Source organism: Vulpes vulpes, chromosome 13 (genome assembly GCF_048418805.1).
Source record: "Vulpes vulpes isolate BD-2025 chromosome 13, VulVul3, whole genome shotgun sequence".
Lineage (NCBI taxonomy): Eukaryota > Metazoa > Chordata > Mammalia > Carnivora > Canidae > Vulpes > Vulpes vulpes.
This window is the reverse complement of record NC_132792.1, coordinates 95,986,316-96,000,348: the sequence shown is the minus strand read 5'-3', so window position 1 is coordinate 96,000,348 and position 14,033 is coordinate 95,986,316. Positions and strand designations below refer to the sequence as shown.

The 14,033-nt window shown below is 45.7% G+C and overlaps 1 protein-coding gene across 1 annotated transcript in view; it reads right to left on the bottom strand.

Moving 5' to 3' along the window:
• The window catches only part of TTC39C (tetratricopeptide repeat domain 39C), a 110,995-nt gene extending 97,384 nt beyond the window's left edge, over positions 1-13,611 (bottom strand). Inside the window, exon 1 of the mRNA XM_072735103.1 lies at positions 13,337-13,611. Coding sequence (XP_072591204.1) covers positions 13,337-13,497 — 161 coding nt within the window. The 5' untranslated portion in view covers positions 13,498-13,611. The remainder of the gene's footprint in view (positions 1-13,336) is intronic.
• Between the last annotated feature and the right edge of the window lie 422 nt (positions 13,612-14,033).

The window sequence follows — 14,033 nt, the reverse complement described above, 5'->3', positions numbered from 1 at the left end:
CTGGGTAATGCAAAACACAGTAACATGAGGATTCTTCTGGAGGAAGTGGGGGACAAAGCATACTCTGTGGGGATGGGACCAGATCCTCCACTCACAATGGTTTTTAACTTGGGTTCCATAACTCTTCATGTTGTCACATGCAAAGTGGTAACACTACTACTTACCCTCAGGGCCCTGGAAATAATTGGGAAGAAGGATGAAATGCACATGACACAGTGTGCAATAGTAAGCACTGATTGCCTACCTGATTACCATTCACTGCCACTCTTTTCCTGCACAGTAATGCAAGCAAAGACCAAGACTTGTATGATTACAAGACAGTAATACGTTTAATTTCATTCTGATTCCTCTGTAGCTTCGCTAATTCATATTCATTTATTGCTAAAGGCCTGATGCTCATTTAGAGTTACTGATATATCCTGAAAATAACTCTTCAGGCTAAATAAAGTCAACTTTTTTTAGTTTTCCTAATTCTGTCATTAATGTGTATCAAATATCTTCCTAACTCATTACCGTTAGTTCCTGCTCTATCTTAAATCACACAAATAGGTAACTCAATCATCTCCATTCTATACCAAAAGCAGGTGGACCAGCATTGATAAGCAACTTACAAAGAAATAACCCAGACACATTTTATCAATTGCCTAAAAAGCCTTTCCAACCAACCCTTCAACAGAGGTTCTTCTTAAAAGTAAACAAAATTGTTCAACATATTTTTTCATCTGTAAGTTATAATGAGGTCCCTTTATCATGTGTGGCAATAATCCACAAACTGCATGAATACTTTAACTGAAGAATAAACAAACTCAGCTGTTTATATAAAATAGTGTTTGAACTGTTTGTATGATCAGTTAGAAATCTTGTATTTCTCTATTACTTAATTAAGAGACATTTCAAAGGGAAACTAGAGACTCATTCTTCATAATGAAGTTTCAGCAGACTGGTTCCTAGTAAACAGTTCTGACTAAACTTCATAAGGAAGTGTGGGTCTCTCACCAAGGCACCTGTATTTTCCTTTAGTTTTTAGAAGAGTATAGGTCAAGAAAATTTATTCGTGTTTCCTTCATCATTCATAAGCCCCTTAACTATAAATTTAGGCTAGCACAGCAAGCTCTCTGATCAGGTCTGGTTTTATTTTACTCAGATAAACGTCAACATTGTTTTATCAAGAGAAAAGCTCACAATTTCAAGCTAGACACAACTACTCTCTCTTATCAGCCAATCCCAGATCTGAGATGCCACACAAGGACTACAGAAAAACACCCAAACCATTCTCTCATTTCCTGCCATTATAATAGCAATTTCACCAGAACAAGAATCTCTAAGAATTCCTAGATGATAGATCTTTACACTTGGCTACATGACTTTAGACAGCCATTCCCCATCTCCCATGCCCCCCACTTTTTTTCCTGTGCTACTTCAAGAAGAATAAGTCCTCACTCAATGTTTAATTTTGATAATTCAAAGTAATGAGTGTCTCGTCAATCATCAGTCCAAAAACTCTGTGGATCTACATGGTTGACAGCTGAAGCAAATGGCATTCTAGGTAGAGACAAAACTCCTTCCCAGCCAATTAAAAAAATGCAGACTCTGCTATAATGTGGAGGAAATTAACATCCTTCGTAATTTCCTTAGTCTTCCAAGGTACACTGCTTTTTACTTGTTTTATTTACATTTTAAATATGCCTACTTCCCAACTGGAATGAGTTAAATTGTTCTTAATTAGAAGTAGTCTGGAAATTTCACTCCTTTGTTTCTCCCTCCCCTGTGGGAATGGAGGATTACTCCAACAACTGCAGGCCTACAAAACAGCAGCCCCATGCTCACTTTGGCCAGTTCAGGAGTCACAGGTATGCTGCTGAATTCAACCTGCTTCTTATAAACATCAAGAAGAGGGTGAGCATGATTTACAAGATGCAAAGATAAAGTCCTTTCTTTGCTCCAGAGATCAACTGACAATACATACCTTGAGATTTTGCAATTCACTGTTCAGAATGGGGAGGAGGGGGTGAGCACTTCACAGTGACTCACATACGGGGATCAGTCCTAAAGACACCACACTTTAGTCCAGTTGTTTCTCAAAATCTGAATCTCTGTCATTTAGCAAATTCAACTTGGATTCAGATATGAAATATCCTTTTCCCTCATTTCCTGTCCTGTTAGGATAGCACCACAATTTTTACTTGTGATAAAGAGAAAAAATACAAACGTTTAAAAGTCTGTTTATCTGGTGAAGGTTGAATAATCCACATGAAGTAAAGCCTGGAGGGCTGCCGCAGGGGAGGCAAGAAAGCCCAGTGCCAAAGCAAAAGACCTCTACCTAGATGGCAAAAAGGCCAAAGTGGGAAAAGCACCCAATAACGGCCGTGAACTGTCGGGACCCAGAGACGGACGCCCAGACTCCTATTTCCCTTGAGCCACACACAGCGAGGGACAGGATGGTGCCATCAAACACAGAGGCACACGTTGAACCAACATGTATTATGGGATGCAGCTGACGTCACGGTTGACAGTGGGGGCGGGGAGAACTCTCCATCTGGGCATCGAGGCACCCTATCAGAGGCTAAACAGTATGTGTGGGTGTTTTCTACTCACTGCTCTTCTAAGTACAATGGAACAGAAAATTGTCATGAAGCATCCCATCCAATTTCCTCCCACTTCAGAAGAATCACTTTTGTGGTCTCCTTGGCTATGGAACTTTGGGGTAACTGTATCCTGACTCCTGGGGATTTGGGCCTTCTGTGCCTGTGTGTAAGTGACCTACTTAGTAAAAAGCTTGCTCACTTCTGGGGAAGGAAGCGGACCATGGGCCAGTTTATACCTGGAGATTAAAAATTAGGAAGACCTGGGTGGGGACAGGTCAGACAGACTAGGGCTCTGAAATCAAGTCACCTAAGGCTGGAAAGACACAGGTCCTGCAAGCTGGCCCCACAGTGAAGGGGTCCCACAGGTTCTGCACCCCCACAGGGAAAGAGACAGAAGAACCAGTGCTAAGATCTCTTCCTGGAGCTCTCTGGGCCCTAGAAACAGGCATGTGCATGGGTGCGTGCATGTGTGTATGTGAGAGAGAGGGAGAGGGGGGGAGGGGGAGAGAGAGAGAGAGAGAGAGAGAGAGAGACCTGGAATCCAGCACTGGAGGAACCCTGGGCCCTGCCTGGGTCCCCCTGGTCACAGGTGCAGTGGAAGCCCTGCCTTCACCACCACACTCCTTCAGAGGCAGCCAACCCGCCTGGGCAGCCCCCCTCTGGCTGTCAGCAAAGAGGCCTCACAACCCTGTGCTGCTTCCTGGGGCCCCAGGGTTCCAGCTCCACACCCCAGCCTGGTCTTGAGCCTCATGCCCCCACTCAGTGCCTCTCCATGGAGGGGTTTGGGAAATCCACGGGGCCATCTGGGGATGACACAATGACAGTGGCAGAACAGGCCGTGGATGCGGGGCAGCCTGCAATGTGGGAGACTCCTGCATATTGCCCCATGTCCCGCACAACTTCTGAACCCTACTTTCATCGGTGCAGAAGTACAAAGTCAGGCTGGCACTGTTTAAATATACCCCTTATTAAGATTTGTTCACAATTTTAGAGAGTTACATCACCAGCGGTAACACTGCTGTGCTACTAGAACTGCTGGCTTGCAACACCTCCACTAGCCTGCGTGTGCAGCTACCACAGGCCAAATGAACAGGGATATTGAAAGCTCCCCTAAATATATTTAAAGCCAAACATTTTTTGAAGGGCCAGGAAATACTAGATACCAATTATTTTCATTAACATATTTGATTTTTGTCATCCTATTTTAAGAATTTGTAACATACTGAGATTTATCACAAAGACTGTATATAGAAATATTTTGGGGTTTTATTCTAATTTTTCCACCCTACTCTGATACTATCCTCAGGGAATACGCACCACCCTCACCCCAACTTCCCTATAAGCTTTTTAAATTTATCCTCTAATCCCGGACCTCTGTTAAAGGTTTTGGTCTCCAAAGTACTTGGCTTGGTGAAGGATTTAAAGGCGGGAGACCTATTTTCTAAGACACGTTGTCAGCACACATCCCCCGTCCTAATGCCGGAAGCTAATTATTCTGATGCCCTGCCTCGGGCAGCCTGGCTCACTGCAAAAATGTCACCCTTCCTCATTTGCACGACTTCAACAGTGCTTAGCCTTGGCATATTATCCCTAATTCAGCTGAGGTATTTCCCCACTTTCTCTTAACATATACAGAGAAGTCTGGTCTATTACTTCTTTTATTTCAAAGTGCACCTGCTCTCTCATTTTTCTAGTATGGAATGGCTTTTGATCTTTTCCTGAATCCAAATTTATTCATTACACCCAGGTGCAAGCACTTAACGACTTTATCATCTGGTGAAGGTGTACTGAGCATGCACTTTTTGGAATGTACGTAGTTTCCTTTTTTTGAATTTCTTTTTACTTCTCCTTTATAATAATAGCATGTGGGCATTCCATGGACCGTTTTAAACATTGTGTGAGCAGGTCCTATCACCCGTCGATTTTATTTTAGGATCATAAAAAGAGGGCATGAGATCTGATACCGTTGAGAGTCCCTGCTCTAGACTGCTTCCCCTCACAGCCACCAAGTTTTTCCAAAGACAGTTCTTCCTGAAATGCAGGACAGCGATTTTGGAGTAGGGAAGCTAGGTTTCTGCCTTCTCATGCCAAAGAGGCAAATAACACCAGAACGCGGCATGCCGCCATCACCCAGGGGGAGCCAAGAGCCCTGTAGGTGACCAATAAAAGACAACAAAGGACAGACCAGTTAGGGTAGGCTGCCTCTCAGCCACACACAACGCTGAGCAGAGGGCAGCTCACTCAAAGGACTGAGATCCCCAGAGTTGCCACTGCCAGGGGGACTACCTGTGACCACTTCAGAAGCAAGAGACTTTGTCAAATCACTCTGCATTCCCTCTGATTGCATCTGTTAGAACTAGCATGTACTCAGTGACAGCTTTGCTCCCCACTGCCCCACAATGAACACCGGGCAGCCTGGATGCACCAAAGGGAAGAGGCTGAGAGCCAGACAGTTCTGTTACCTGGTTCTGAGAAGCAGAGCATCAATTCTGGGGTCATACTGGAGCACTGCCACTGGCTCAAGAGACATACCTGGCACACATCAGCATGCTGAGGGGGGGATGAATAATCCAGCTTCCAGAGCTCTGAAAGGTCACTGACCCTGGGCTATACTTGCTGACTGGCAAATAAAGGAGTGCTTATATCCCCCTAAGATCTCTTGGGCCTCACATGACTCCAGTGACCTCAGGAAGGCCAGGAACCCCTGATCAGGAGATCCACCTATCTTTACAATCTCAGTTCACTCCTACAGAGAGGCAGTCGTGTACACAACATGCAAACATCACCAGTGCTAGAAAAAGGGACAGAAAGAGCCCACAGGGCCACTGAGGCCCCTTAATACCTTGGAGAAGTCAGAACAAGTTAACTGATGCAAAATACCCCAGCAGGACCAGTGGGAAGGAAACAAAGGAAGAGTCAGAGAAGCAGACAGGTCAGATCACAGGACATCCTATGTCAAGCCAGGACCCTTATTTTAGAATGAGTGCCCAAAGCTCTGGGAGACTTCTTCTCCCTGGCGGCTTATCAGGTGGCCTCTGGGTGTTAGGGTATTGTTAGCAGATTGCTGGGATCTCACCCCAAAATGACTTTAGCAGCACACAGGTCAACTTCTCATATTGTGAAAGTTATAGAAGAGTGGTACTATAGTGTAGGGGTGAAACACACAGACTCTGGAGTCCGCTGGCCTGGGTTCACACCCAGCTCTTCCACTTAACTCTGAAAACTTGGGCAGGTCATTCAATGCAACTGTGCTTCCCCTTCACCCCCTGTGAGAGGGAGATAACAAGAGCACCCTTTCCTCACAGAGCTGAGGGAGGAGAAAATAAAGATGAACATTCTGGAAGTGCTGGTGTGCCCCTGGTACCAGTAAACACCAACTACTATTTACCATTATGTGCTTATTTTGACGTGTATTAGGAAAAGTCAGTCACCTAAGCCAGTGATTTCACAGACAGTACAGCTGTGGACAAGACGACGTGTTCAAGTGACCATTTCTGAGGCAGACTGAAAGATATCAAGTAGGCAATGCTGCCTCGAAGGACTTGCTTCTCACCTTTGTGTCTCACACACGGTAGACGCTGTGCAGGGGTTTTCTCTGTAATCACAGATCATCTTCCTGGAAGACAGAAGTAACTACCTGTTGTAGATATATATTTCTTATGTTCTGAAATCCTTGAGCAAGAAGGAAGAGGTGGAGAAAGCCACGCCAGCTAAGGAAACGACCAAGACAGCAAACCATCAACCACCTTTACACATGAAAAAAAGCCCCTATTTCAGGGGCTCCTGGACGGTTCAGTTAAGCGTCTCCCTTTAGCTCAGGTCACCATCTCTGTGTCCTAAGACTGAGCCATGTGCTGGGCTCTCAGCTCAACGGGGAGTCTGCTTCTCCCTCTCCCTCTGCCTCTCCCCTCTGTTCATTCTCTGTGTCTCAAATGAATAAATAAAATCTTAAAAAAAGGGGGAAAAAAGCCCCTATTTTAATCTCCACATCAGTTGCCAGGCAGTCAGGACTTTCTCTTCTGACACAGCAAATTTATGGGTAGTTTTATAGAAAACTATGTTTTTGTAACTATCTATGGTGAGGGATGTCAACTAGACTTGTAGTGATTATTTCACAATAGATACAAATCATTTATGTTGTATACATGAAACATCTACATCAATTATATCTCAATTTTTTAAAATGGGAAAGTCATATATTTAAACACTGGAATGCATTTCCCCCATCAGAAAAAGGGTTTCAGTGGTGATTATGTTCCCAGGTTTGCCACAAAGGTAATTCAACCTCAACTTGAACCTGTGTGCTGGTTGAACAGCATACTAAGGATTCAGGGAACAGACTAAGAGGTGGGACAGGTCCACGAAAGAGAGAAATTCCTACCAACCACCCACCCCAACCCCCAGCACTAGGCAGTTTTGAAATAACAGGAAAATTCTCTGCAGCACAGCCATCTACTTTCTGTACATCCTTTATACTCTTCTCAAGCCCTTCTCAGAATTAGCCTTTACAGAGTCCCACAGCTATTGCAGGGGGAGGAGGAGAGTGACCTTGGCAAAAGAGATCAGGGTGCAAAAAAAACAGATTAAAACAGCCTGAGCAAAAAGGTCTAGACCCCTGAAATGTGATGATGTGTCTGGGGATTTCCAAGTGGTTTCATGTAACTAGAACAGGAAGTGTTCTGTACCTCAGTATTCTTGGTCTCCCCCTTTGTGTTTTCTTACTTCATCAAAACCTCATTTCTCTCAGTATAAGTCCTCTAAATAGGGTAGGGAAGAAGGCAATTTCTCAGAACTACTTGTTAACAGAACGCAGAACTCAGAGCACACAGATTGTCTTAAGGGTTCACATCTTTAACTCTGTGTGCTTCCAAGTACATGGAGGGACACACACACACCGCGGTATACATATCCCCCTTTTTTTCCCTGTTAATTTCTTGTATATAAACTCTCCCATTAGTCTAGAGGCTTCTTTTTAAAAATAATACCAATTAAACAAAATGAATCTTTAATGGTTAATTGGGACCTTTCCAGAAAGTGCAATAATTGGGGAGGGGGGGAATCTATCTATCTATCTATCTATATATATATATATTTTTTTTTTTTTTAAACAAACCCAACCCTAAGTTTAGAAGGATGGAAAAAGGCAACAGAGGAAACCTGTTTTTCCTGCCCGTTCCCTTACACCATTTCTGCTTTTCACTGCTTCTCCTTTTCTTGCATTTCTGCATCTACGGACTCTCCATAAACTCCAATGGCAAGGCACAGACATGATGCTGTCTGGGAACAGCCAGACCATGCGGAAAATACAGGTGGCCTACAAGCTCTTCCTGTCCTCTAAAGTACCTGCCACAGTTTTAGGCTCAAGCACCTACTGGCCCAGGCCTCTTACACATGCCTTTTGAGTCTTTCCAGACAGAGCTCTGGTGTGTACCAGGGGTCAATAATTTTTTTTCTGTAAAGGATCAAGGAGTAAATATTTCAGGCTTTGTAGGCTATGTGGTTTGTCACAGCTATTCATTACTGTTTCGGTATTGTACAACAACTACAGAAAAGGTATGTAATCAAATGAGAGTAACTGTATCCCAATAAAACTTTATTTATAAAAACAGACAGATTGGGCCCATGAGCCATCACTTGGAACCCCTGGATTATACTATGCCATCTCTATGACATGACTAGCTCTGTAAACCATATGCGCACAAGTAAGACACATGGCACATGGTTTTGTTATATGTGCCATAAACTGTGCTAAATAACTTAGAATCCATACTTTCATTTTAAACATAAACATTACCTGCCGTGCATTTTTCTCGCCTTTTGTTTTTATTGTTTGTCATTTTTAGAATTTAAAATGGAAAAGAAAAATGTAAATCATAATACCAACTATTTACTAATTCTATAATAAATCCCATATTTAAATATGCATATTTATCCTCAATGATTATCCCTTATAACCACTATATGCTTGTTTTAGTTGACAATGATTTTTTTAATATGACTTTTTAATAACATCTACAGCCAGAAATTGGTGGTAGTGTCGGCAAGGTAAGAACTGCAGGTGATTTAAGGTCAGAGAGAACAAACACCAGGAGTTAAAACAGGACGTAGGGATAGTGGTACCAAGGGGAGGAGGGAGATAAATGTCCGGCCTGGGAAACAAGAACAACAAATTTCATTTTGGCCAGGACCTCCAGATACCTCCTGTCTTCCTACCTCAATGTGCTTCACCTCTCCTGATGGTCCTCCAGTTAAAAAAGTAATGTTGCAAGCCAAAAAGAGACAATGGCACCAAGAGTTAACTATGGATGTGAGGGCCACAGTGAGGAGCATGGTCATCATAAAATGTGAGTTGACTGGACAGCCAGCAGCAAAGTAACCCCAAAAAGCAGCACTGACTCACAGGAAACACAGACCAACCAGTGATCCAAGAAAATACCAAGCATGGAATAAGCCATCAAACAGGACAACCTAATCACATTGATCAGCTTGCAGTGCTCACTCATTTTGCCTCTCCATATGCCATTTCGTAGCTCCATGTGGGTTTTTCACTGTTTCCTAGACTTCATTTCCGCCCCACCACTTGTCACATACCCCTCCCAACTCCTCCCCCATCATGATAATCAGATATTTCCTCCACAAGTTTCCTTTGCATTGAATTACAAGTTGTTGCCCTCTACTCCTATAGGTCATGGTGGGCCATGGCTACGTCTCCCAGCCTCCATACCACTGCCAACTGTACCTACACCGCCACATCTGAAATCCAGTATCTTTTCTTGTGCATGTAACTATCACCTATTTTATTGTGTGTACAAGTACCTAAAGCTCTGAGCCTCTGTCACACATGTGACCATCAGTTAGTGTTGGGGGGTGAGTGAGGGAGTGAGCACTGCCACATTGTCACTAAACCCAAAGATCAACAATAGGAATTTAATTTCAGGTGGTATCATGAAGGTACAAAGTTATGCCTTTAGGCTCAAAGCAAAAAAGGCCTCATCACAGCATCCATCTGTCTCAACCTCTGGAATACATCCCCAAGTGCATGACAGGGTCTCAGCACCAACAACAGAACATCTGGTTATTATTACATTATTACTGGGATCCCTGGGTGGTGCAGTGGTTTAGCACCTGCCTTTGGCCCAGGGCACGATCCTGGGAACCCGGGATCGAATCCCATGTCGGGCTCCCGGTGCATGGAGCCTGCTTCTCCCTCTGCCTATGTCTCTGCCTCTCTCTCTGTGTGTGACTATCATAAATAAATAAATAAATAAATAAATAAATAAATAAATAAATTATTATTACATTATTACTATAGTTACAACAGAAGTGACACATTCTGAAATCCCAACTACAGGGCCTCTTAGGGCTCAAAAGAAATACTCTCCTATGCATATATTTCTACTTCCTATATATAGGATATCTAAATTACACAATCCAGCTTTTCCATTAATTCTGAATGGCCTTTGTGATAGGTTTCTATAAAGTAACCATTCCTCCTCATTCCATAGCTGTTGATCAAACTTTTATCATTGTGACATGAGAAAATGACCTTCTTGCTTTAATAAAAAGGTTATTGTTACACTAGATGCAATGTTTCTATTGTCAAACTATAACGGATAAGATTCCAGAAGGTTTGCTAGCAGGGTAAGGATGGTCTTCCATGACAAAACAGTCCTAAGAAAGGAGAAAACCAATAGCTTTCTCTTCTGTAAACAGAGTTGGAGGTGTTCCTGGAGTACTTATTATAAAGTCACTTCTAAGTTTCCCAGCAGACCATTCAACTCTAGAACAGAAGACAAGTTTCCCAATACATAACAGACTCTAAATCTTTCATATGCCCTATATAAGGCTAACCTTAAATATAAATGCTACCTGGGACAGCTGGGCAGCTCAGCGGTTGAGCGTTTGCCTTTGGCTCAGGTATGATCCTAGGGTCCTGAGATAGAGTCCCACATCGGGATCCCCACAGGGAGCCTGGTTCTCCCTTTGCCTATGTCTCTTTCTGTGTCTCTCATGAATAAATAAAATATTTAATATATACACATATATATTACAGCTACCTGCATACAGGAGGTTTTTTCCTTCTACTCAAACTATGCCATCAAGAAGAAAGCACAACAATGGGGAAAACATCAAATATAAAGCTAGCTAGTGTTTACTGAGCGCTTACATTGTGCTAGCTGTCACGGATTATCTCTTTTAATCCTAACAGTCACATTATGGAGTATGCTACTCCCATTGTATTGAGCAAGGAAGCAAATTTTGAGTAACCAAAGTCAGCAGCTACAAAAGTGGCAAAACTACAATTGCAACCCTTGTTATAGGACTCCGGTCTGCAAATACACCTCTACTCAGTTATGTTTCCAAAGTATGGATCAGCAGCACATTTAGGAGATGACAAGAATGCGAGGCCTTCCCACATCACAAATTAGATGGATCAAGGGAAAGGTGATGGCATAGTGCTACTACAGTCTATCCTTTAAAGCTTCAATTGTCAGAAAATAAGGTCAGAGGGCAAATCACAAGATACAGTTGACAAGATACAGTCGAACAATGTGGGAGTTGGGGGCATCATCCATATGTTACTTCTGACTCCCCAAAAACTTAACTGCTAGTAGCCAACTATTGACCAGAAGCCCTACTGACAGTCAGTATTTTGTAGGTTGTATGTATTACATACTGTTTTCCTATAATAAAGTAAGCTACAGGAAAAACTTAAGAATATCACAAAGATGTAAAAATATATTTATAGTACTATTTTTAAAAATCCACATGCAAGTAGATCCATGCAGTTCAAACTTATGTTAAGGGTCAACTGTATAATAATCCTAGTGAGACAGGCAAAATGAGATAATGAAAAGAGCCCTGATTTAGAACTGCTGTGCAGTATCCTGGGCCATGCACATATACACAAGATTCAAGCCTCCTGCTATAAAATTATCATGATAAATATACAGCTCACTCTTGTCATCACTAGAATAGTCAGAATATAACGGTGTGCCTAACACTGTGTCTGGCAGAAAACAGATACTACAATAGTTTATTTCCTTTTTTATTCTCAAAAGGCAAGTGATCTCAGGCTATGTGGGATTGAGCCACACATCTTGGGTGCCCTGCTCAGTGAGGAGTCTGCTTCTCCCTCTGTCCCTTCCCCACCAACTCAAGCACTTGCCCGAGCTCTCTAAAATAAATAAATCTTAAACACACACACACACACACACACACACACACACATAGAAGTAGACAGTTCCTATCTATATAGTGTAAATTCTCCCTGGACACTTCCCCCTCCCTCTACTCTTAACACGCAAATTTACTCTTTACACACTAAAGTACATTTTTAGACTGAAATCAGACTTGTAGGCTTTAAAAATAAAATGGCCTGATAAGGCTGTTTCCATTTTTAGGTGTTTTTGTTTTTGTTTTTAATAAAAACTGATTTAAGAGTAGGGACACTTGGGTGGCTCAGTAGTTGAGTGTCTGCCTTGGCTCAGGTCGTCATCGAGGTGCTGGTACCCCAAGGGGAGCCTGCTTCTCCCTCTGCCTATGTCTCTGCCTCTCTGTCTCTCATGAATAAATAAATAGAATCTTTTAAAAAAATAACTTAAGAGTAAACTGTCTTTAGTGAAACGTTTATAGTTGTGAGATATTTGCTTTGCATTAAAAAGTGAAAAGCTCCAACTGTAGAACCGCCAATCTTTGAATCCGGAAAGAATCAGGGGTCTCCACCTATCCCTCTTCCATTTCTTTACAGACTGTGGCTCTCGATCGCAGACATTCCTTCCAGATCATTCAGGTCTTAAATAGTGTGAAGCAATGTGGCCGTTAAACACCTAAGGGGAAGTTGCCAATCAACATCCCTGAGACTCAACACTGGAAGGGCAAATCACAAACTTGTCTCCTAAACCAGAAAGCAGATGCTTCTGGTCCCCAGTGAAACTGAAGGCTCCTCCCACTCACAGAAGGAAGATAACCAGGTTTCAGTTTTCGTTTTTTTTTTTTAAAGCCGAATTTCTAAAAAGCAATTAACCGAGCACACGTGTTCTTCCACTCTTGCATGTATTTACAGTCCCTCCATTTCCTTCTTTAAGTTAGAGAAGTCCACAGTAAGCACTCTCTGGAAAGGCATTAGGAACTCGTTTTAAGGGCTGAGTTCTAGGAGACAGGCAGGAGGAGAGAGGTGAGCAAGCCGAGTTCGACTCAGTTTCCTTCTTAATTCCTGCACTACAAGCAATCACACAGATCTGTCTTCAAACAAGAAAAGCGCTGAAGAATGCACCAACGATGCAAAGTAATGCGAGGCACAAGGCACGGGCACGATGCAGCTGGCGTGCTCCGTGTCACAAAAGGCTGCTCGGGCACAGCCCCGCGAGTCGGAGGCTCCCGGCGGCCTCTAATCGCATCCGGTCCCAGGTCCCAAAACCAACGGGCTCCGGAGCGGGCGGCGGAGAGGCGACCCGCGGGAGAGGCGCCGACACGCTCCGGGCGCCCCTCTCGGGAGCTCGGGGAGGGCGGGTGGCGGGTCCCGCGGAGGGAAAGGGCAGCCGAACGCGGGTGCACGGGAGCGACGTGACAAAGGCGCAGGAGCGCCGGCTGCAGCGCAGGCCGAGGGGGCGACCCGGGCGCCGGGGCCGGGGCTCGGCGACCCACGGGGCGGGGGGGAGGAGGGTTCTGGGGCCCGCGGCGGGGCGGAGCGCGCGGGCCAGCCCCGGGGGGCGCGCGGCCGGGCCGCAGGAGCGCGGCGCGTCGGTCACCTGTATTGTTTGAAAAGCTGGTCCGACTCCCTGAAGCCGTTGTTGAGCAGCATGTTGATGCCCGCCAGGGCCAGCTCCGCGTCCTGCAGGGGCGCCGCCGCCGCCGCCGCCGAGTCCCCGTCGTCCTGCCGCCGCGGCCGCTGCTGCTCCGAGCCGGCCATGGGCGCGCGAGGCTGTGCGCTGGGCGAGGCGAGGTGGGCGGCAGCCGCTGGGCCCCGCGCGCCCCGAGCCCGCTCTACCTGCCCGGAGCGCCTCGCACCGAGCGGGGGAGGGGCGGCGCGGCGCGGCGCGGGGCGGCGCGGGGCGGGGCGGGGCGGGCGGCGCGGAGGGGCGGGGCCGGGCCGGCTGCGGCGCGGCGCGGCGGGGGACGTGAGCGCTCGGCCGCCACCTCCCGCCGCCGCGGGGATTACTCAGCAGCGCCCGGACGCCTGCGCCGCCCGCTGCCTCCGAGACGCCCCCCTGGCGCGGCCACCCAAGTGGAATCCGTTTCCGGTGTCCCCCCCACCCCCCCACCCCCGCCGAGCCCGGGCCCGAGCGGCCGCCGCCCCTGTGCCTGCAGCCCCCGCGCGCCCTTTGGGTCCCGCCACCCCGCAGCCCCTGCCCGGCCGCCCGGGACACTCGCGAGGCCCGGAGGCCCGGAGGCCCGGAGGCCCGGGCTTTGACTCTCTCCTCCAAAAGAGCCGGACCTGGGGTCGCG